We start from the raw sequence: 23,282 nt of genomic DNA, 5'->3' as shown, positions 1-23,282 counted from the left end.
TATTTTTTTCTTCACTCTTGTCTGATAAATTCTGCCGGTCATTTGAGTTACAATAAAAGCATTCTCCTCATTGCAAAAACAAAAATGGTACACTAACTAATTAAGTAGCCTGCTAAGTAGCAAAAAATTAATAATAATAAATATAAAATAAAATAAATAAATGAATAAATAAATACATAAATAAATAAATAAATAAATAAATAAATAAATAAATAAATAAATAAATAAATAAATGAATAAATAAATAAATAAATAAATAAATAAATAAATAAACTCCTTCTTGTTCCATCATGCAAATTGATTTGTTTTATTTCGCAGCGGCAAATTTACATTTTAGACATCGTCCCTCTCGCTTGTGGGAAAATTCATTTTCCACAGGAGGCATGTCCAAGTCCAGACACTCCGACGTCAACAAAAAGCGATGATGGGCCTTTCAGACCTAACAAGGCTGTCAGGATTCTTCAGCAATACTTCCAACAGCTTTTCTTGCTTGCTAAAGTATTTTGTGAGCCATAAATCTGAATATTACGTCATATCAGCTCAGCAATATTTACCTTGTAAATTCATACAAAAATGTTACCAAAGTAATTTCAGGATTTTTTTTCCACACGGTCCAAAAATCTATTCCCCACTAACAGGAAGTTTTTTTATTTTCCCCAACTTCATTACTTTTGTTTCATTTCTCTTGCCTTTGTATCTGAAGGCCTCTGACAAATAGCATGTGTGACTGGTATTGTGAAATCTGCCTGGCAACACGAGCTAGCTAAATTCTGATTGGATAAAAACTCTCTAAAATACAACACTGGTATAAAATATGACATCAATGTGAAGAATAGGATCATGATTTCTTGATTATATTAGGCCAGCAGAGAAGGCCTTGACCGCCCACCACTGCTTAAATCTCATCCATTCACTAAGTCACTCACTATATTAACACAAAAGTTGAATAAGCATTTTTTTTCTCTATGCTTGTGTATAATACGATCCCGGACCAACTCACAAACTTACAATCTTGGCTAAATTGAACTATTGCAAATGTTGAGGTCACAAAAGAAACTCTCCCTCCCTTTCTCTGATGTCCCAATCCTAAATGAATTCCGATGTTTCAATGCACACCCGCTCCATTGCCAAGCAGAAAATGTTTAAACTCAGGGTGTGTAAAGCATGTGTGTTGGGGGCTTTTCGACCGACCCAGAACCAGATGTGAGTTGCGGATCGGGTGCCGAGAGCCACAACAAACCTCGCCATCTCCGTGGAAACGGTCGCTCGGTTGGCTGACTTCGTGTTTCTCGGGAACCATAACACCAACATGCATTAAAAACAAAAAAACAAAAGAAATCACACTCTGTGACTTGTGGGTTTATTCAATACAATTTTATTTCTATAGCGCATTTGACCTGCCTTCGCCTTCTCGACATCACGATAAATTTCATTTCCTGTTCTATAGATATCATCACACAATTAATCTTTTGCCACCAATTGTGATCTTTGGTGGTGACATCACTAAAAAGCTGAAGAAAAAAAAACAAAGCGCGTAATTGTGGAGTTCATTTATGGTTAACGGAAAGGAAATACAACTGAAGAGTCTTTCATGAAATATATATTTTTTTTAAATCAGGTAATTTCCAATTATATTGAGGTATCGTCATGAAATTGTGAATAATAATTTACTATGGTGAAATGACAAATCACTAGGATTGTACCTAATGAAGTGTCCAGTTAATGGTCCAAATTTGACTTCAAAATCTATTTGAAATGTTTAATAACGAAGTAAAAAATTTTTTTTAACATTTTGTACTCTTAGAGTGACATCTACTGGTAAGAAATATATGAGCAGTGTGGCAGCTGTAATCACTCGTAAACGTCATTAAAAAAATCTAAATATAACCGTATCCAGACTTCCATTACATGAGCTGCTTATCTATATAAATTGTTTTCATTTCACACTGAGTTCAAAGAGCTGGGACGATTTTACATTACGATTATGGTGGTAAAAAAAAAAAATACAATAGTGCGTTGCACGCCTTGAAAGATTATGAGTTGACGATAATTGTCATGCTACATTACGAATTTATTAAAGCGTCGCAATTAAAATGTCGTATTAGCTGTGATAAAAACTGCCTGCACTTCAGTTTTTAAAATGAAGACCACAGCGTGTAAAACAACCTTTAATGGAATACAAAGAGGACAATTAATTGTAATTCACCCAGAGTCAGTTATTCGAAACAACAACAAAATGAAACACACACACGCACACAAAAAAAAAATAGAAGTAGACAACAATCTCCAGTTGTGGGTGTCATTATAACCACAGAACAGGAAATTCTGTTTGCTGCGACACATGTAAGGGCTCGGCTGCTCGCTACAATATGAGCAACACTGTGAAATAGAAGTGACACGTAGAGAATTTATAGTAGTGAATATGCTCGTGCTAATGATGCTATATGCTAACATAGCTAAACCTCTCTGTGAGGACAAAGTTTTTTTTCATTTTTGCAGCTCAACATCAATGTGAAGAAAAGATGCTAGAAAAAGTAGCATCTAATTTTCAGCAGACACAACCACGACATTTTGAGTGGTGAGAAAAGCAATTCTCATAATTTTGAAGCTTCATATTATATTCTATTCAAATTTAACAACACTTCCATTTAGTCTTATTTTGCGGGGAGTCTTAAATTCCCTATTAACTCATTCACTATCAGCCGAGCGAAAAAAATGGATCTTTGACGTATTTATCCGTCAATGGCAGTGAGTGAGTTAAGAGACAACATTCAATGTTTTGAATTCCTCATTTATTCCCATTTAAATTCTTGGTTCTTTCCATGGAAATGTTCCAACTTGAAAAAAAAAAAAAAATCAGAAATTTAGCATCCCTAACTTCGGCTAACACCGCACTCGTGAGCCATCAAACACTGTCACGGGGACAAACGACATCTATATACATAAAATAAAACCTTTAAAAAAAAAAAAATAAAAAAAAAAGATTAAAAAAAAAAAAGAATGTAAGGATGCATAGCTGAAAAAAGAACACTGCAAACTTCCAACCACTCCACAAACCTCCCAACGCTCAAGTTTTGTTCCTGTGTGGAGCCGCCATGGCGACCGAAGAGGAGGAGGAGGAGAGGAGCGTTGTAAACGTCGTCAGAAGTGTGAGGTTCCTCCCACTCGACAAGAGATGACGTGATGCTCCACTCCGTCCCTCTAGGTGTCCTCCTCCTCTTCATCCTCATCCTCCTCATTGCGTCGAGGCACCGCCCGCTTCCTCACGGCCTGTCCTTTGGTCTCGGGGCGGCCCTCGGGGGAGGCCCTGCGCGGTCGCCGCGTCCGCCACGCCTCGTCGTCTTCTTCATCCTCTTCCTCCTCTTCATCGTCATCCTCCTCGCCGTCGGCCTCGTGCTCCTCCTCCTCCTGCTGCTGTTGGAGGAGCCAGGCCTGGTCCGCCGTTTGTTTCTCTGTGCGTCAGCGACAAGAGTTAGGCGCTTGCATTGACGCTGCGCTTTAAAGGCCAACCGAGTCGCCATGATTGTCGAACAGCTGAAGTTTATTTGGGGCTAATCAGAAGTTAAAATGGTGGCAGCTGTGTGTCGACGCATTGTCACCCGAGTTTGAATGTAATTGGTGAATTCCGAACACGGCCACATTCCTCAGTTGCAAGAGGATGTGCAGACGAAATGCGCAGAGGGTGTGTAGACTTTTTATCGCCGCTGTATCAGTGTAATAAATCTGCATCTTTAAAGGGGACGTATTAAGGAGAAATGTTTTGCCTTAACTATTTGAATGAGAAATTGTGAGATGCTAAAGTTAATTCTATTGTTTTGAGAACAAAAGTAATTAGTACTGTATTGATTTTCGGCACTGCTTAGTAATCAGGGCAACCTCATGAACGGTTCACAAATGGTTAACAATGATGTTTATAAATCATTAGCACGTAAAAAAAATGGCACTTCAGCAACCGCCACAGTTCAACGCTGACTCACAAAAAAATATTTGGTCTTTACAATGAATTAAAACGAGTATACGCTTTCCATTATGGGATATTCTCGACTACCGGGCGTACGAAAACATGAACTTACTCTGATAGTAGGCCGGCGAGAATCGGCGTGACGGGAAGACAAAGTCGGCGATGAACACCAGCAACTGAAAAACAAACAATAGCAACAGCAAATATTGTCAGCGGTACATTATTTAAAAAAAATAATAAAAACACGAGTGCGAAAAAGTTCCGGTTTTGCTCACCAGTCCGAGGGCGAGGCCGGAGAAGAGCGTGACCAGGCCGAAGATGATATATGAGCCCCACACGGGAATGCCAAGCTTCTCCGTCATGTAGTTATGGCACCACTGGAAGAAAATTAATCATTAATAGGAGCATGCTTGCGTATTTTGTGGATGAGCAACATGAAATTTGCTAGGCCCGTCTATATTGAGAAGACCCACAAAAATAGTCTCAAGCCTGTGTCACTAAGCGACAATGGATTTGGTAGGCATCTATCATTCGTAGATGCACAAAAGGGCTCAAGAAGCCACACTCAAAAAGAAACAATGAAGTGATGCCTGGTCGAGAGCTTAACACGCGTGGATAACACTTACCCGGATGAACATGGAGAGCTTGAAAAGAGCAGACATGGAATTCATTCTGCAAAAGATGACACAAACAAGACATCATTTAACTCATTTATTCCCAGACGTGTTCACGAGAGGAAACACCTCAATCACAGCGGGGGTTTTTTCTGTTTTTTGACTGATTTTGTAAGGCCTGCAGAATATTGTGTTCTAAATATAAAAACATGGAGCTATGACGCCAAAAAAAAAAAAAAAAGAAGAAAAGAAAAAGGCTACGACGTATAAATACGTCTTTGGGAGGCAGGGACTACAATTTTGAAAATGTAAATATACGTCTAATGGATTGAATGAGTTAAAGATTAGTTGAAAATTACTACAGACAACACGCACGCATAAAAAAAACGGTAGCAGTAGAGACCCAACTGCATTTAATTTTATTTTTAATGTAACAAAATTCAAGAGGAACCTCTAATGTCAAAACACCCAGACATGGAGAACGAAAACTCACAGGAAGGACGATGGCGCGAACCAGGAGGAGACGGGCTCCACCACACTCCACTTCTTTTCGTCCACGTAGCTGAGTAACTCGTCCTTCGTGCGCGCGCCCTGGTACTTGCGGAAGACGCCATCTTTGCAACTGGAACGTGCCACAAACACAACGCACCAAAAATACTAATGATATACAGTATTGGATGAAGTATTTATTTGTTCTTTGATTTTATTTTTAGTCATGGATCAACATGGTAGTACACTTAGCGTAGCCCTTTATTGCCCGCTGCCCAAGTCACACCTGTGCAAAAAAATCAAGCTGTCTAATTAACATCATGAGGTGGGGGGGATTATTTTTGCATGTTGAAAAAGTCTTCCATAATTTAATCGAACTCATGAAAAATGAAAGTAAAAATTAAAGTGTTGCATTTGAGCCAATTCCACCAGGGATGAAAATTTTTTTCAAAAATAAATAAATGAATCGTGATTGCCGCCGCCCGCCAATATCGCGATTGCTGTTTAATTTGTGATTGTTATTTTAGGTCCTCCTCCAAAGTATCTTTCACAAATACTAGGAATAAATTAATATATATTACAATAAATACTATAAAACTACTAATTAGTTTCAGTTTCAATTAGTTGTTAACATATTAAACACTTTGACTTGCAGTCTTTTTAAACATTCACCGATACAACTTAAAAAAAAAAAAAGCGAAAAACAAGTCAGTAATATATAAATCACATTCCAAGATTAATGCAAAAACCAATCTGCGACTTTCTCATTTCAACTTTTCTTGATTTATAAAACAACAATTAGTAAACGAGGACTGGACTTCTTAAGCACTGAATTTATCTAGACATGATATAAGAAAAATGTACAAATGTATATGATAATAAAAAATTGGAAAATTGCATTCTCCAACTTTGTGATGACAATTTAAATTCAATTCCTTGTTCAGGCTTAAGTTAAATTTCACCAATGCAAGAAATATGCTGTAAAAACATTCAACACATCCAGAATTCTTAATCCTTTGAAACTCTAAAAACTTAAAAAACGTAAAGACCGAGGATATGCGACCAAACACAGCAGGAAAACTTACTGGTAAATGGTTGGAAGTGACGTGATGATGAATCTCCCACTAAGACCTTTCATGAGGAGGACAGCGAGTTAAGACTCCGTAATAAAATCACAAAGTACTTTTTGTCGGGCTCCCTACCTGGTTGCTCCGTCACGTCCACCTTGGCGATGTTGACCCCCATGTCATCGCCCCAGTCAGCAAACTCCTTCCACACCGGTTGTAGTTGCTGGCAGGCCGGACACCACGGCGCATAGCTGCAGAGGGGGTGAAAACTATTTTAAGATGCCATTACCCGGAGTTCAGGAAAGTGAAGCAAACGTGCGAACCATTGTATCTCTAAAAAAAATCAAACAAAAGTGACTGCCAGCTTGTGCATATTAGGTAGCACAGCTAACATAGTTTAACAAAACACACAGTTAACTAAGCAAGACAAAATTAATAATTGTAATAATCTAGTTAGTGTTTAAATTTGTTTTGACTTTTGTTGTTTAGATTTGGTTAGTTTTAATTCGGTTTTAGAGCATTTTTTCTTGTTTTTTTTCCCTAAAATGTGTTTTATATTAATAATATTTTATATATGGAGTGATTGTCAAGTGCAAAATACAAAAACAAGATCACTAACTATTGTGTAATAAAGTAAACTACAATTCTCAAGACTGATCTTTGTTCTTCTGTTGCAGCAAAGCCAAAAATAATTACATCTAAAATGGACCCTAAAAACTCATGCATATTATTGACAAGGACCAAAACAAAATAATTTGTTTTTTAAGAATTACACCATTATAAACGTAAGAAGTTTTAGTTACTTTTTGTTTTTTTAAAGCATTTTCATTTCTACTTGATATCGTTAACATTAAAATGTTTTTTAAAATATAGTTTGTTATTTCCAAAATTTTCCTTAACCATAATAACCTCGCCTCACGCAGTGTATGTAAATGTATAGTATAGAAAGTTATGTGTTGTGGTGAGTAGCAAAAAGTGCACGTCGCGATCAAGAGAGAAGATGACCCAGTTCGAGTAAATGACAAATGCCGTGAATAAAAACACCACTAGTTGTTTTCGTTTTTCTTTTTGTAAGATGTTGCACAAGCATATAATAAATAGAAGGCAGAGCCCTACTTGACGTTTCTTTTTACAAAATTAGTTTTTGTTCCCTCCACTTTTTGGTCAGACTCTGGTGTTTTGGCTAGTAATACCAAGTTCCATTGCTGATTACTAGAGGCCATAAAAAGGTAAAAACAAACTTTTTTTTTCCTGGTTAGAAAATAGAATTCACTCTCCGGTAAGTTTGATGCTTGAATTATAACAGGACACAATATTTTTAAGGTACTGTAAAACGGTTGGCAAAATGTGGAAGTATGCTTTGAAAAAGCCTGGCAGTGAATGACTTCACATTAAACAGCAACTGCTTCATCCACTGTTCAACATTAATCAATCAATAAGATGTAGAAAAAAATATCCATCGCTTGTAAAGGATTCGAAACCCGAACGTCAAAACAGTTAGGCTTATTGCTAGCTTGAGCGTGTGATTAGCCGGCTAGTTGGAGACGCTAACGGAACGTAGCAAGGCAACTACCAAACATTGTACTAAAACATTACATTAGGGTTGATAACGGTAGTTTGAATGAACAATTGTGAACATTTGGATTTGCAAAAAGTTACACGGCAAAATGCCCTCCGAGTGTCCCCGCCTCCATGTGGCTAGCTGACTAACTTGGCTAAGCTACTGACAATTCAATCATCCACTCTCCGGTCAGGATGTCCTCCCAGTTGCCGTCGGTGACTTCCCGGAGGCTGTCCTGCTTGGCCCCGACAACCGGCAGGGACGCGAGGCACGCGGTTAGCAGGAGATAGCATATCGGCGAGGGGTGTTTTGGAGCCGGACTCGATGGAAACATGGTGGCGCTCTCGCCCGCTAAGCTAGCCAGAAATTGACTCCTGTAATAATGCGTTTGAGTGCAAATCCGCCCACTTGTTTTTCTCATATTCGAATGGCACTTGAGTTTATTTCACTCGAAATTGACACGATGAATACCGTGAAATAGACAAAAATGGGACGTTTGCAGGCTTTAATTCGCCATTATTGGCGGTCGTGCCGCTTTCGTCATATTGGAGTCATTTGCTGTCAATTCAAAAGCGCCAAATCGAGATAATAGCTGACACCACGACCGATAAAAGACGCTGGTCATAGAGCCGTAGAGTGCACAAAATAAGGCGAAGAATTGTTTTATTTTACTAGGAATGTGAATTAGTCAGGGTTAACGGACAATTATTTTTCATTTAGAGCACGCGAAACTGTCGTCAACCATTTTTACTGAATAACGCGAACGCACCATTCCTCTGCAGTACACTACAGTACACTTTAGAACACTTTAGTACCTTATTAAAACTGCGATTGTGACCTGATTTTAAATGCATTTTAGTGTACATACTCGTATGTAAATAATGAGTGATAACTAATTGCCCAGTAAATGTTCATCTAGTCACTAGTGGTACATTCACCTGACTTGTGTGCGGGCAGCGTGGGTTCGGTTCCCACTCAGTGACGGTGTCAATGTCTGTCCTGTGACTGTCTGGCGGCCAGTTCAGGATGTAGTGCGCCTTTCGCCCGTAGTCAGCTGGGATAGGCTCCAGCTCCAGCACCCTCCCGCTGTACAGGGTCGGGAGAGGGTGCTATACAGGATAAGCGGTGTGGATAATAGCATGGCATGTTCTTCTTTAACTATTATAACGTTTCACCAGCAGGTGGTGGTATTGATACTTAGACATACTGTTCCCAACTGATTTTGTCTTTTTGCAAGAGTCGTTGAAAATTTTATGGCTGCAGTAAAATCTTTCAGGGGGTTATGTTTTGGCAATAGTTTCTTCTACATCCTTAGATTTTCAGTAATTGTGGTTTTCGTCAGATTTGTGCGTTTTGCCAAATGTAATAATTCTGCACTTGAATAATATTGCTTGCATTTTCTCCATAACTACGTTAGGTAATAATGTTTTCAGTTTCATTGGTTGGATTCATAAAGATTGCCTGAAAGAGAATTAAAAAAACGTAAACTGAGATGCAGTGGGGAGCTTAGTTCAATATAGGTCAAAGTGCAACCATCCATCAAACCTATGGATATTTCACGCAAAGTGCGAAATAACATTCACTGAGACTAACACGCAGATGCTTGCATGTTTTTGCACCAAGTGAAGCCTTGTTTCATGGGCGCTTTAGCATCTCGCAAATGGAACCGAACACTGCGTTGCACTGATGACCTGGGAAGTGTTGAATGCAATAAAGGAAAGTGAAATCTGAAACAATACATTTTCTCTCCTCGTTTTCACCTTTCTTAAAAATGACAAGAAAATTAATCAGCCCACTCTAGAACATTTCGATAGCTCACTGTATCCGTTTTATTCAGCATACATGTATTAATATGAAAAACAATTTCAATTCATTCCTTCAGATAATTGGTAAACATAACTCATGTAGAAGAAGACATTTAACAGGTTTATTGTGAAATGAATCAACTTCATAGAGACTTTGTACTTTGTTTTAATCCCAAATTGTCATCACTTAGTAGATGTAAACTTTCCATGACTTTTGAATTTTCTTCTGCAATATCCTCACGTGAACCCATGTTTATTTATTCAGCTCCATCTGTGCCCTTCCTTCTAGGTGACTCTAAAAATGCGCTGTTTGTAAATTGCACCCTTTAGGTAAGAGCTGAGCACGGGGCGTCATAGCCACTTTGTTCACAAAACTAAGAACATCCAAGTGGGAATAACAATTGCATGTTGTCAGTTTCAAGGTGCACATTCAATTTTTTGTTTTATGAAATATTGCCATGATGATAGGACGTGTGTATTTGGCTTGTCTGTCCTTAGATGCACTTATATAATTTTTTTCTTTATGGTAAGTCATGCAGTTGTGATAAATTATATATATATATATATTTATATATATATATATATATATTTATATTTATATATATATATTTATATATATATATATATATATATATATATATATATATATATAGAAGTTAAGTTTGCACTTTAGACAGTAATGCTGATGTCAAATAGAAAAAAATATAAATAAATAATGTAAATATAGTGTAATCCAAAATAAATTAGCATAGAAAATGTATGTATAGATTAAATGACAAAGTAACATCAAGTAAAATCTCTCGAAAGACCAAACTATTCGAGTTAATTACTTTATAAAATTCAAAGAAACAACAAATTATCTGCAAAATCAAACCGATTTCGACTTGTGTACATATATCAAAGCAAGTCCTGATAAAGCTTTCTAATGTAGGCCCTATATTATTTTTTAAGAGCGGAAATTACTCACATCTAACTGTTTGCCATAAATCACTAAGTCGACTCCAGAATAAAGTCGCAAATGTGTAAAACTCAATTTAAAGCATCATCCAGCCATCATCCTGTATCAGAATAACTGATAAGCCCATTATATAAATGTATTTTACATATAATTATTGGCAATTTTATTAATGACACATTGATTTATTTAATTCCATATTTAATTAATACATGAAACATTTAACTAATGACACTTATTGAATAATTTAATGGTGCATTTTTATATTTATCTGATTTATTTAATTCCGTATTTAATTAATACATGAAACATTTAATTAATGACACTTTTATTTAATGGTGCATTTTTTTTATTTATCTGATTTATTTAATTCCTGAACGAACAATTAATTAATGACAATTTGAATTCAACATGTCATGGTGTATCTATTTATTTAATTTTGGCACTTGTTATTTTAACACCCCCACTTGCTCTCATATCGTTGTCAGACAATTTGGAGGGCGGTGGTGGTGAGGGATTGGGGGGGGGGTTTAAACCGCAAAATCGTAGTTTATTAGTGTGCCTTCTATGTTGAATTTGACCTCACCACAACCTTAGTTTGTGACGTTTATTTGTCCATTGTACCCGAATGTGCCGTCAGCCAACGCCACGTACTGCGTCGTGTCGTCGAAAGCTGTCAATCAATCAATCAATCAATCGAACGATCAAAGCTTTACAGCTCTTTCAATACTTTACAATGTCATAATGTCGTACTTACAAGGCAACGTTAAGTGCGTCACAAAACAAACGATAAACGATACAAACTCGGGCAGTAAATTTGGCGCCCGTATTTGCAAGTCCGGCATCTGAATCCGGATCGAGCCGTCTGGATCTCTGCGGACGCGTCCTTGACTTGGGAGATGCCTTCATCTTATGAACGTACCGTAAGTTAACCAACCGTTGAGTACATTAACTGAACTGGACATATATCGAAAACAAACTTTTACGACTCGTTTGAATTCTATTTAATATCTAACACGAGTGTGACTAGTCGAAGTGAATGACGTCATTTTTGCGCTCATGTCGCCTCTCTCTCGCTCTCTCTCTCTCTCTCTCCATATTGAATACTCGGGCGACATTTTTTTAATGTGGACAATTGTTTTGATTGTATTCATTATTCCACTTTTGTCTTAGCCGGCAGAGGAGTATTTGTCTTCTCAGTTGAGCGTGCAGACCCGCTATGTGTCTCTCCTGGTCGCTGTCCTGGTGGCTGTCTTGGTGGCCATCTTGATCCTGGTGCCGATGTTACTCTTCAACAGACAGAGCACCCCGATGCCGTCTAACGACGACCCGAACGTCTTTTTAGATTTCATGTTGTGGGGCACCAAACCGGGGCCCAATGACACGGTAAGTTCCGCCATGCGACCAAGCACTGCTCGGAAGACACCCCAAGTACCAACCAACGCAGAATAGCCAGGCTGCCTCCGTTCATCTTTTATGGATGACCGTGACAGGAATGACTGACAATGTACACGCGATAATAATTAGCGCTAGCCTATGCTAATATAATCAAACCCAACGCTGTTTGTTTCAGATCTTGTCAACTCCTGCTTATAAATTGAGCTTCAATGAACTACTTGCGCTGGCCATTGTCAACAAGATGGCCGCTTCGGGAAAGCTCGATGCTGTGAGTGGCTGATTCCCACTCACCCAAAATGGCGAGACGCCATCATACTAACTTATCCTGTTTTCTTTATATCAAAACATGCAAAAGGCTAATTTGAGCTCAACCAATGAGGTGCCAAATCCAACTGATGGCATCACATGCTGGCAGACTATTGAAATGAAACCCGTTGGGGTGAGTTTTATCTTTGTGTGTGCGTGCATGGGCGTGTGTGTGTGTGTGCGTGTGTGTGTGAATGCTAAAGTAAACATTTCAACCCATTCAAACATGAAACTTCACTGGTACGCAAATACGCAAAGCGCAGCGAGTCGCTGTCTTTACCGCCGCATTCATTCTCAACATCCCCGCTTGAATTCCAAAGCATTTTGAGTTTAGTGTCAAGTTTTCAGCATTCACTTTGCAGATTTATTTTGTCGGGGAACTGTTTGGAGGTCTCCATGTGGGCCACAAGCTCTCCATCAGAGGGCGAATCAATCAGAACCCAGAAAGGTACCTGGCCACATCCTCCTCATATAAAGGCTGTTACCATGACAACATGTCTGCACTTTTTGCCTTGCAGTTTTCATGTCGAACTGTTGAGCAATAACACGGACATTATGCTGAGCCTGAATCCTCGCTTCAGTAACCAGAACGTGTTTGTGTGGAAAGTCAACGTGGCTGGCACCTTGAATTTGGAGAAGCACGAGCTGGACTCCTTCCCCTTTGCACTTGACTACGCCTACTTTGAGGTTATATGAATTTCAGTCAAGCTTCACACAGGTTGTTTTGTTTAATGAAAACATGAAATAACAAAAAATAAATTGAAAAAACAATTTGGTGAATGAAGTAAAATGAAAATGCTTTTTTAAAAAAAATATCAAACCTACATTGTACATTTAGAAAAGTAATTACGGCGAAAATATTAGTTTTTGTCTTGGGCAATTTAATACATGAGCCTTTGGGGTTGATTTTTAAAAAGGATGGAGTTGTGGTCCTTTTAATGTCACCCAGGTACATCTAATAAAATATATATAGTATATAAAAAAATGGTAAACAACCTGTTTTGATGTGCGGATGGATGGTTGTTTTTAAAATAATTTTTGGATATTTACTGCAGCATTTTTTTCTTAAACACAAACAAAAACTCAAATAAAATTTAATATATAAATCAAATAAATATATAAATTGAATTAAAAAAAACTTAAATAAACAAATGTATTGGTGACTACTTACTAGTATTTGGCAAGTCTGCCATACAGGTTTGGGGTTCCAATCTTGGTGCCTTACCTGTGTGAAGTTGACATGTTCCTCACGTCTCAAAAACATGAACTTAATTGAAGACTAAAAATGTCTCAATATTAGTTGACATTGACTAGCATGCAGAAAATGTACATTTACTTGTCGTCGAAGATCTCTCAGGTGCCATGTTGCTGTCTTGTTGTCGTCCAGATAATCATCCTGTCCGAAATGCGCACTTTCGGCGTGACCCTCAACAACATCCACATACTGAACTCTCAATATACGTCCGACCTGAAGATCACTTTTGTGAGAGTGCATGGCGACGTCAATCTGATGGACGTCAGGCTGATGTGACTTCACTGCGGCAACGTCGGAAGAGCCATTTCCTGATGCATATTATACCAGTTATATTACGGATTATTACAGGATTGTTTCTCGTAACATGACTTTTTTTTTCTTTCACAAATGACCATGAACATGGTTGCCACCTGTGCGACCATAATATGTAAAATGAGTTATATACACTGCAGCAAGAGATTATATTAAATGAACCAAGAATGAAGCTCCAAAAGTTTGTTGGAAGATAAGTCAAGTCAGGTCAAGTCAATTTTATTTGTATAGCCCTTAATCACAGACAGTCTCAAAGGGCTTTACATAGCCACAATCGACATCCCCGATCGTAACCCCCAGGAGGGCAAGGAAAAACTCACAAAACCTCATTAGGGGAAAAGTGAGAAACCTTGAGAAGGGACCACAGATGGGGGAATCCCCCTTCCAGGATGACCAGGCTGCAATGGATGCCAACTGTGCAACATTTGACACATACAATGATGCTATGCAATAATAGATGAGATAATATAAGAGTCAATTGAATGAAGTGCTGCAGGAAGATGACTTCAGTGGAGTGGGTCCTCATCCAGGGCCGTAATATCCATGGCAGCATATCCGAAGATGAGCCTAATCTTTTGAACTTTTTCCCATTGTAGTCGAATAAACAGCATTACAAAAGTTCATTTATTGTCTTAATTGTTGAAGAAAAATGCCTGTTGGAGATAAAAATTGTCACATGTGAGCAGCAATCAAAATCAACTGCAGGATTTTCTGGTAACAGTTGACCAGGTGAAAACCTCACCATCACTACCGCCATACCCGATTGCGCTGTTGAAGCAGTACAAACGTCTGTCACATTGGCTGAAGTTATTAAATCTGGCAATCTGGTAGTGGCGCGAAAAGAATGTATGCGGCGCATGGGGGCGCCAAAGCGATGGGAGGAAAATCAAAATTGGAGTAGCCATTTTATGTAAAACAGCTGTTCACTGATCGGAGCCCCTCAGCTCTGTGCCTATCGCGGGCGTCCCCCGCCCCCTCCTGCGCGCCGCGCGCGCGCACACAGACGAGTCCAATGCGCGCGCCCTCGAGAATGCGAGTGGCGCACAATTCAAACGCAAAGCAAAATAGTGCTGTAAAACAAAACGTTCAATAAAAAATTGAAATAAGAGTGTTATATTCCCTCAAAAATGTATGTATGGGCTACATGTAAAAAATTAAATCGTTATTTTTTGGGGGGGGAGGGGGCACCTGTCTGCCTATCCCCCAGAAAGGAGGTAGTTGTGCCCCTGGATTGTGGCCACTGAAACTGAACTCAGCTGTCCAAAAATTGATTAATCATAGTTATCTTATAATTTAAACAAAGAAACGATTGGATCCCCCCCGCCCCTATACCCTCCTCTTAACATTGTCGTTTGGAAACTATACATTTTGGGTTTCCTTGACCCCTCTCTGTGAGGTCTTCAAATTGGCTAGAACCAATTTGTAAGATTAAAAAAAACAAAAAAAACATCACAAGATCTCGAGAACGGGATTAAACGCAACCCAAAGAATTGCGCGTGCAGGATGTGAGTGAATCCTCGAACAAGGACTGCTTGTCAACACGTTTGGACATTTTTAACATATAATGGCTTACATGCATCAGGTTGTGACGCACATTCAATCTCGCACGTTGCATCCATTCAGAGTAGAGGGACAATGGATGAACAAAAAAAATAGTAAATCAAATTAATAGTAAATAATAGTAAATAATAAGTGTGATATTTTGGCGTTTTGGTGTTGACCAAAATGCCGCCCTCCTGATATGGACGAAAATGAATGGATTCATATACTTTGTTCTTATTCCACAAACATATTACGAATCAGAATACCGTGTTCAAACTAGTGGTGACACATGCAACACATTAGAAAAGTCATTTTATCGTCACTTTTAAACCTTGCAAAACCTTTGTGCTGGATTTGACCTCCTAGTTTTGCTTTGTAAAGGTTTGTCCGTTGCAACTTAAAGGTGCGTCAGCACCTCGGAAACTGTCAATCAATCAATCAATCAGACAGTCAATCAGCCAGTCAATCAATCAATAACACATTTCATGCTTTAAAACGTCGAACTTACGTACTATTATCAATCAACCAATCAATCATTATATAACACTTTTCATGCTTTAAAACGTCGTACGAACGTACTGTTCGTATTTAAAAGCAACGTTAGATGCGTCACAAAACATAAAAAGCAACGTTTACTGCGCTACAAAACGAACGACATACGACACAAACTCGCCACCGGTCGAACGCTGGTGGGAAGGGGGCGCCCGGTACTTGCCAGTCGAGCTTCGGAATCTCTTCGATCTGTCGGGATGGCTGCGCAAGAAATCTTCAATACGAGTTGGGAAATGTTTCCCGAGCATAGTGAGAAACAGAAACAAAAACGTTGGGTGAGTGCATCTTTTCTCATTCGTCATCAATACTCTACCGATTTCTTAAGATAGTAAGAGTAAAAAAAAAAATAAAAAATAATAAACAACTGTTGGTCAAGTAACTAACTTTACAAGAATGCTTACATATAGCATTACACATTACATAGTAATTGTAAATATATAATGTTGGTGAAGTAACGGTCATATCTTTACAAGAATGCTTACATATAACATTAAATATTACATATAACAATATGAAATTTTGATTTTAGCAAGCGACAAGGACGTTCGCATTTTTAAGCATTCGTGTGTTTCATATTTCACATATTTATTGCATATGACACGCCATAGTTCCATATTTTTGACTAGTCCCATATTTGTGAAAACAATGACAGTTACTTGGTTGGTAGCGTAAGCACGGAAAATATAATAAAATTCATGTAGATTTAATTTGCTGAACATAAAATTCTCAACATTACCAGAACATTAAAAAGTTAACTACCAAGTAACCTCTTCCAATAAAATGCAATTATAATCGGTGTAGAATCAGATAAAATCTCTGCAAAGATCACCAAAAACAAAACTGCCAATTACCTTTTATCATTTATTATAATTTGAACATCATCGAGACTACTTTTTGGCCCCCGGACTTCAAAGTGCATCTTGCAGTCTCCGCCTCCACTCACTGAAAGTGAGAACCTGTCAGTCCCGACAGAGTGGACTGAACCATTTGACGTAGATGAGGGGGAGGCTTGAGAAAGTTCCCAAATACTTAATTTTGCACGGGTAATTGTACGTTTATTACTGAGTGTCATAATTATAATTATGGGCCCCTCGAATCCTTATTCTCCCCCTTTCTGCGCCCCCTTTTCCTGTTAAAAGCGCAACCGTTTGAACATTTAAATCAGTGACTTCTTGTACCACTAGAGGGTGCCCAAGTACCACATCAAGAATCATGATCGTGTTTATCTTTGATTTGAATTGAATCCACCTGAAACATAAAACAGAACGTGAACTGATCCCGCTTTTTTCCTTCACAGACGAAAGCGCAGACCTGGCAGTGGGGTGCCCTGGTGGGCACCTTGACCCTGCTGTCACTGTTCATTCTGTACAGCTTAGTCGTTGACAGAACCAAGACCAAGCCCCCAAAAATTCAAACATGGGTCTTGAATAAGGACTACGTGCCCAACAACAATGGCTCCAAGGTCAGACCAAGCGTTTCCACCACCTTTTTTGAATGACATTGACTGGAATTGGAATAAAAGTGCTTGCTAATGCTAAGCTAATCAAGTCAAACGCTGTTGGTTTCAGAATTTGACCTTGAATGAAGAACTGGCACTGCAACGCGTCAACAAAATGGCCTTTTCCGGAAAGGTCGTGGGCGTGAGTGGCCGCCTCTCTCAAATGACTAAAAGTGATGTGACGCCATGAGATGTTAATTGTTCTTTTCTTTCAATAAAGAAAAGGATCAGCAAGGCGGAGGCCAGGAACCAAACTCAGACCTCCAAGTATAAAATCGAATGTTGGCGCCAAGTCACCATGAAAGATCATGGGGTGAGTTTGATCAATTTGAAGTACAAAATCGGATCTCACTTGCTAGGCCACATCCCTTAAACACCCCCATCCAATACACAGTATAAAAAATATCCTTACCAAACAGCATGTATGCGTAATTTTCTCAAACTGCTTTTTCCTTGTTGCAGAAAGCTCAAATTGGACGGCTGGTAGGAGGTCTCCATGGCCGCAGCATCAACATCAAGGGGCGAATCAACAAGAATCCCAAAAGGTACTACTCGGCCTCGTCCACAACTAATAATACTGCTACCATGACAACATGTTTGTGCTTGTCTTTGCAGTTTTACCGTCTCCCTGTTGATGGGCAATCGCAGCGACGTGGCAGTGGAGCTCAATGCTCGCGTCAATGACTCCGGAGATATGAACGTGTTTGTGCTCAATTCCTTCCTGTCTGGTTTCTGGGGCAAGGAGGAGCGCACGATGGACAAGTCCCCCTTTGAACCTGATTTGTTCTTTGAGGTTCCATGACACACTGTTACTTCACACGCATTCATCCTCACATGTTCTTTGGAATCTTGGCAGCAAATTTATTAAGTGAAGCTAGCTGTTTACTTGAAGATCCTTCAGCCGCCATGTCGCTTGTCTTATGTTTCAGATGAGCATCCTCTGTGGCAACGACGCTTTCACGGTGTCCGTCAACGACGACCGTATTCTGGACTACAAGTACCGCGTCAACCTGGACCAGATCACCCATGTGAAAGTTAAAGGCCACATGAAGTTGTTGGAAGTCAAGCTGGTTTGACTTGAGTAGCAAATTTGGAAGCATCACTTTCTGATCATGCTTATCATCCATATAAAGGATTATCTACTTTTGACTTTAGTTATGTAAATGGCAGTTGTATACCTTAACACTGCAGCTAGAAAAATCTTGAATGAACAACTAAAACCATGAGGCTCCAGTAGTTGAGATTTGGTGTTGGTCTTTTGAACTTTTTCTTTCTCAATTTTTCTTTACTGTTGTATTCATGTATTCATTGTAACAGCATTATTACACTTGTCAATCCATTTTGTTCCCAATTTATTCCAATAAAGGACATTGCAAAGGTTTTATGAAAGAATTGTCTTTTATGCAAAAATTTGAGCCACATATATATATATATATATATATATATATATATAGGAGAAAAGTAGGAAACCTTGAGAAGGGACCACAGATGGGGGAATCCCATCAAGCAGCTCATGGCGGTAGAGATTTGAACCCAAGGTTTGAAGACTGCCACTTTACACCTGGGGCATGCCTCTGCAAGTATCCGACGGTTTTAGGTCTCGTTGATGAACCCCAACCAGAATATTAAAAAAAATTTTATGTGCATATGTAACACGATGTGTCAGGATTACTGATATTATACTAATGAGAATAATCCTGATTATCAATTTGGTTGTAATCACGCAGCCCTACGTTGAAGCTACAACAAGAGGAAATGCATTCTTTATCACTTTTGAAAGCGTGACAGGAATTCCATCGTGACGTATGGATTTGGATCTGGCACTTTGACACCGGAAACAGCTGGAACAATAAGTAACCTACTGGCCGAGCAAACGGTTATTCCGAAGAGCACACATTGCGTGGGCAGCCAGGATCCCGAGAAAAAACGTGAGCAGGCCTTACACGTGCGCACTCCATGTGCAATACAGCCTCCGCAGGGAATCTGCGCTGCAATTAATAGACTAATGGGCTTTTTTTTTTTTCATTATCCAAAATTGCCTGATGATTTTCAATCAGTAAAAGCCCATTTATGGGGGTGCTGATGCAACCCTAAATAAATCCTAGGACCTTCATTTTTTTTTACTGTAGGTCATTTTCTTATATATATATATATATATATATATATATATATATATATATATATATATATATATATATATATATATATATAAAATATATATATATATATATATATATATATATGATATAATTTTTTTTTTTTTGAGTGAATAGCCCTACCTTGCTTAAACAAGAGTAAAAAGAAAAAAAAGATGGTAAATTTCTTAACTTAATACATTTTTGCCATTAGACGTCTGATTCCCGTTGCCTTAAAAAATCATTTTAAAAATGATTTATCTTGTTAGGTAGGAGTTGTTATTTTTGTTTTAAGCGGGAAACATTCAAAGTGGTCGCTGTCCTTTTTGAATCGCAATAAAAGAAATATATAGGCGGGAAAATTGCGAAACTCCCAACACCATGCCACCAATCCCACGCTGACCGAATGCTCCCCCATCGTATAAGTGTCAGCACCCTGACCCCCTTTTTCAAAAGGCAAAATTAAACAGAAAAAATAAATAAAATACTAACTTGATCTTGAAATACAGTACCTCCTGATCTCATTCAGCCTTTGACATTCTGTTTTTAAACATAAGCTTGTCGCCATGTAGTGGCCAAGGGTGGAATTACATCTCAAGTGTAACGACAAAGGAGAGCAAACCCGGCAGAGAAAATCCATACACACACTACGGTATATGTGGATGTGAGCGAACAATTATATGTGTAAAGAAATGATACATCTCTTAATGAATAAAATATTCAGTCGAGAATATTGCTCACGAATCTCTGGCAAACTAAAACTCCTTATCTGGTGTTATTCTTCTTCCTTTCCCCGAGGAGGGAATACTCGACCACAGAGCTGGCTGTAAGAGAATCTTTCATTGTGCTCCATTTCTCTACACCTGTTCTGCTTTCACGGGGCCAAACAAAAGGAGCGCTTCCATACAGTCTGTGGTAATAAGAGCTGACTCCATTAGGCAGGTGGGGGTCCCTGTGGGGGAGGTTTCATGTGGGGGTGTGCGTGTGTGTGGGGGTGTGTGTGTGTGAGTGGGCGTGTTGCAAAGAAATGAACCCCTTATTGGCCTTGTTGGAGCCATTTTGCAACTGTTGGTGTGCAATCTTAAAGTGTTACTTCCATATGTAATTATCCAGGAACGATTTTGTCTTCCCGCCTTTTTTACCCCACTGGGTAGCGTTGGGGTTTGAGCAGATTGGGTTACTTTTGCCCAAGATTGGGTTAATTATTTTGACCCATCGGAATGGATTGAATATTTGATTTGGGCTTGGTGAAGAGTTGATGCTGGTCGCTATTTTGCACGCAGTTTTGTGTAACGTGTGGAAAATGTTGGTGGGCGATGTTGGTCAGAGAAAAGTCTGTTTCTTCTCATTAAAGTGAATTCTAACACGAATACCAATTCTCTTCATCAAGAGTACGCAGCATCACACTACAAGGGGCAAGGGTCATGCTAGCTCGCGCATGCTAGCTCGCGCATGCTAGCTCGCGCATGCTAGCTCGCGCATGCTAGCTCGCGCATGCTAGCTCGCGCATGCTAGCTCGCGCATGCTAGCTCGCGCATGCTAGCTCGCGCATGCTAGCTCGCGCATGCTAGCTCGCGCATGCTAGCTCGCGCATGCTAGCTCGCGCATGCTAGCTCGCGCATGCTAGCTCGCGCATGCTAGCTCGCGCATGCTAGCTCACGACAATCAGGGATGTCATGGCAACCCATCCCAATGTCAATGTCAGGGGAGGGATGTCACTGGTCACCACACTCGTTTCAAGTCATGGTTTCAAATCAAAAGCATAAATATCTCTGAACAGCATACAAGCAAACAATGAAACAAAGAAATAAAATTAACACAAATCATGCATCTCTCATGCCATTCATATCACCAAAAGAAATAAAAATAACACAAAAACAGTACTGAGGCATTATGGGAGCTTATCAGCCTCAGCCTCGTTTGTTTTGGGGGAAATTTGGGAGTGCGCCTTATGGTCACGAAAATACAGTATTTGGATTTTTTCTGCATATAGATAATTTATTGATGTACTCCTTTTTAGTCTTACTGCAGTTCACGTTCGCATCTACCGTGTACAATCTATTTCTTCATCTCAAGTATAGTTCTTGAACAACCCAAACCATTGCAGAACCAATCAAGCCTTATTCTATTCCCTGAATTTACAAGTGATCCTCCCCCCATCCCCTTGCAGGCATACACGGGAGGACAAAGGTTGACTAGGTAACCACTGATAGCTTTGCTTATTGACTATCCACCCCCAAGATGAAGTTCCTGCGAGAGCAGCACCCTCGGGAGTCATGAGAGAGGCCACCCAAGCGAACCCTAGCTATGGACATTGCAACGCAAATAGTTACACCTTGGCGGAGACCTTGTGGGCAAAATCCTAATACGAGTTCAGATTCGTTCAACCATTCATGTTTTTTGGAGTGAACTCATTTACTCCCATTGACGGTTAAGGACGTCAAAGATCCATTTTTTTAACTGCTGGTAGCGATTGAGTTAATATCTACGCTCGCTATGTTATTCCATGTAGAAATTTTAGACAATTATTATACAAGTTGTTTGATTTCACTTGATGGGTGGGCAGCCATGAATAAAACAGTCAAGTTAATGTCCCATAATACAGTGCTCTATGTCCTCTTCAAAGCTCCCATGTGTTTTGATCAACATCACATACTTTAGCTGGAGGCAACACTCCGACGACATGAATGCATCATGTGCTGAGGCTGGCGTGTGTGTGGGTGTCGGTCCGACAATGCGACGTGCATTCATACTCGCTGCAAGAATCACAAGTGAGGCTATTAGCATTTTTTTTAGCGAGCGCTAACCTGCCAGCAGTTTCCAGATGGCTCTGTAACACCCGAGCTCAAAGACTAGACATGTACTGTTTGCTCTTTTATTGCGTAACACCGCGCAGCCGTCGCGCGTGTGCTTTGGGCTGACACGGCTAGCATTCACATAGCTGAGCAGACCAATCTTTTTAATGAAATGAACTACAGTAAGTATTCTCTAGTTCTGAATCATCTTTGTATTGACCAATCTTTCCGTATAACAATTTCCTTATGTGGGAAACAACCACAATAAATGTCCTGTATGAACGTGCAAGTATATTGACAAAATACAGCTTTTTTTTTTTTTAGCTTTTTCTTCCACTCACCCACTCTCTAACTTTACCGACCCTCCCTCACCACAAAAGACGGCATTGCTCAGCTTTTGAAGCCAGCCGCGGGAGGCTTCGATTGTCCTCTAGATGGCGCTATTGAGCTAGCCTTCTCGCTAATTAGCGGTCCAGTTAGCTGGAGGTTTTTAGCATGAGGACAGTTAAAGCATTCCAGGACACGTTCATTTACGCCCCTGTACTTCGTCCGTCAAGCCGCAAGCAAGTTCATCCGAGCAGGTAAACTGCCGGAATCGTACTGAGCCAGAAGCGATTCCTTGTTTAGTTTTTTTTCGATTGGATGCCATGATCTACAGACGTAAATGTAAACGAATGAATTTTAAATCTTTCGCAATTTCAGTAAAATTCATGCCAAAGAAGCCATTTACATGTCGCCGTTTTGCTCAAAGTTTTTCCGTTGTATGGAGCGGGGAACTGCTTGAGTTTGCGCTACGGCGGGCTTCGCCATGGCTTCCGGGTTCCGGTGTTCTGAAATTCCTTCCTACACGTCGAGACGTCCTACCATTGCCTAGTGCGCATGCGCACACTGTCGACATTGATTTCGTGGGGAGTTTGGAGCTTTTTGTCCAACCTGTCGTTTGTTCGATTAAAAGTGGGGAGTACTTAATATTTTTATTTTCATTGAGCCTTATTTGAATTTTCCATTGCCTCAAAATACTCTGACGTGTGCTGAGC

At 39.5% G+C, this 23,282-nt stretch overlaps 2 protein-coding genes across 2 annotated transcripts; one reads left to right on the top strand and one right to left on the bottom strand.

The window, feature by feature from the left end:
- Positions 1-2,770: 2,770 nt before the first annotated feature.
- On the bottom strand, positions 2,771-8,125 carry tmx1 (thioredoxin-related transmembrane protein 1). The gene is made up of 8 exons (XM_088312109.1): positions 7,860-8,125; positions 6,267-6,382; positions 6,150-6,195; positions 5,069-5,197; positions 4,588-4,633; positions 4,237-4,338; positions 4,074-4,137; positions 2,771-3,452 (listed from the first exon to the last, which is right to left on the bottom strand). Exons 1-8 carry the CDS (start codon positions 8,111-8,113, stop codon positions 3,202-3,204), a joined length of 1,008 nt encoding a protein of 335 aa, XP_088168235.1. The 5' UTR covers positions 8,114-8,125; the 3' UTR covers positions 2,771-3,201.
- A 3,226-nt stretch (positions 8,126-11,351) lies between these two features.
- LOC148342875 (uncharacterized) lies at positions 11,352-18,478 on the top strand. The gene is made up of 14 exons (XM_088306969.1): positions 11,352-11,375; positions 11,626-11,838; positions 12,026-12,118; positions 12,206-12,289; positions 12,519-12,604; positions 12,675-12,843; positions 13,544-13,683; positions 15,861-16,092; positions 17,115-17,279; positions 17,386-17,457; positions 17,536-17,628; positions 17,778-17,860; positions 17,931-18,108; positions 18,245-18,478. Exons 1-14 carry the CDS (start codon positions 11,352-11,354, stop codon positions 18,389-18,391), a joined length of 1,779 nt encoding a protein of 592 aa, XP_088163095.1. The 3' UTR covers positions 18,392-18,478.
- The last annotated feature ends 4,804 nt before the right edge of the window (positions 18,479-23,282 follow it).

Source organism: Idiotropiscis lumnitzeri, chromosome 1 (assembly GCF_059441095.1).
Source record: "Idiotropiscis lumnitzeri isolate Australia: NSW breed Sydney's pygmy pipehorse chromosome 1, RoL_Ilum_1.0, whole genome shotgun sequence".
Lineage (NCBI taxonomy): Eukaryota > Metazoa > Chordata > Actinopteri > Syngnathiformes > Syngnathidae > Idiotropiscis > Idiotropiscis lumnitzeri.
This window is presented reverse-complemented; position numbering and strand designations above follow the sequence as displayed.

Bases quoted from the DNA above. Each gene is read 5' to 3' on its own strand.
- tmx1 (XM_088312109.1), bottom strand. From the start codon at position 8,113: ATGAGAAAAACAAGTGGGCGGATTTGCACTCAAACGCATTATTACAGG. The intron at 4,339-4,587 runs GTAAGTGTTATC...ATTTTCTTCCAG, and splicing joins AGCTCTCCATGTTCATCCGG to TGGTGCCATAACTACATGAC. The intron at 3,453-4,073 runs GTAAGTTCATGT...GCTGACGCACAG, and splicing joins CTCGCCGGCCTACTATCAGA to AGAAACAAACGGCGGACCAG.
- LOC148342875 (XM_088306969.1), top strand. From the start codon at position 11,352: ATGCCTTCATCTTATGAACGTACC. The intron at 13,684-15,860 runs GTGACTTCACTG...CGTATTTAAAAG, and splicing joins CTGATGGACGTCAGGCTGAT to CAACGTTAGATGCGTCACAA. The intron at 17,458-17,535 runs GTGAGTGGCCGC...CTTTCAATAAAG, and splicing joins TTTCCGGAAAGGTCGTGGGC to AAAAGGATCAGCAAGGCGGA.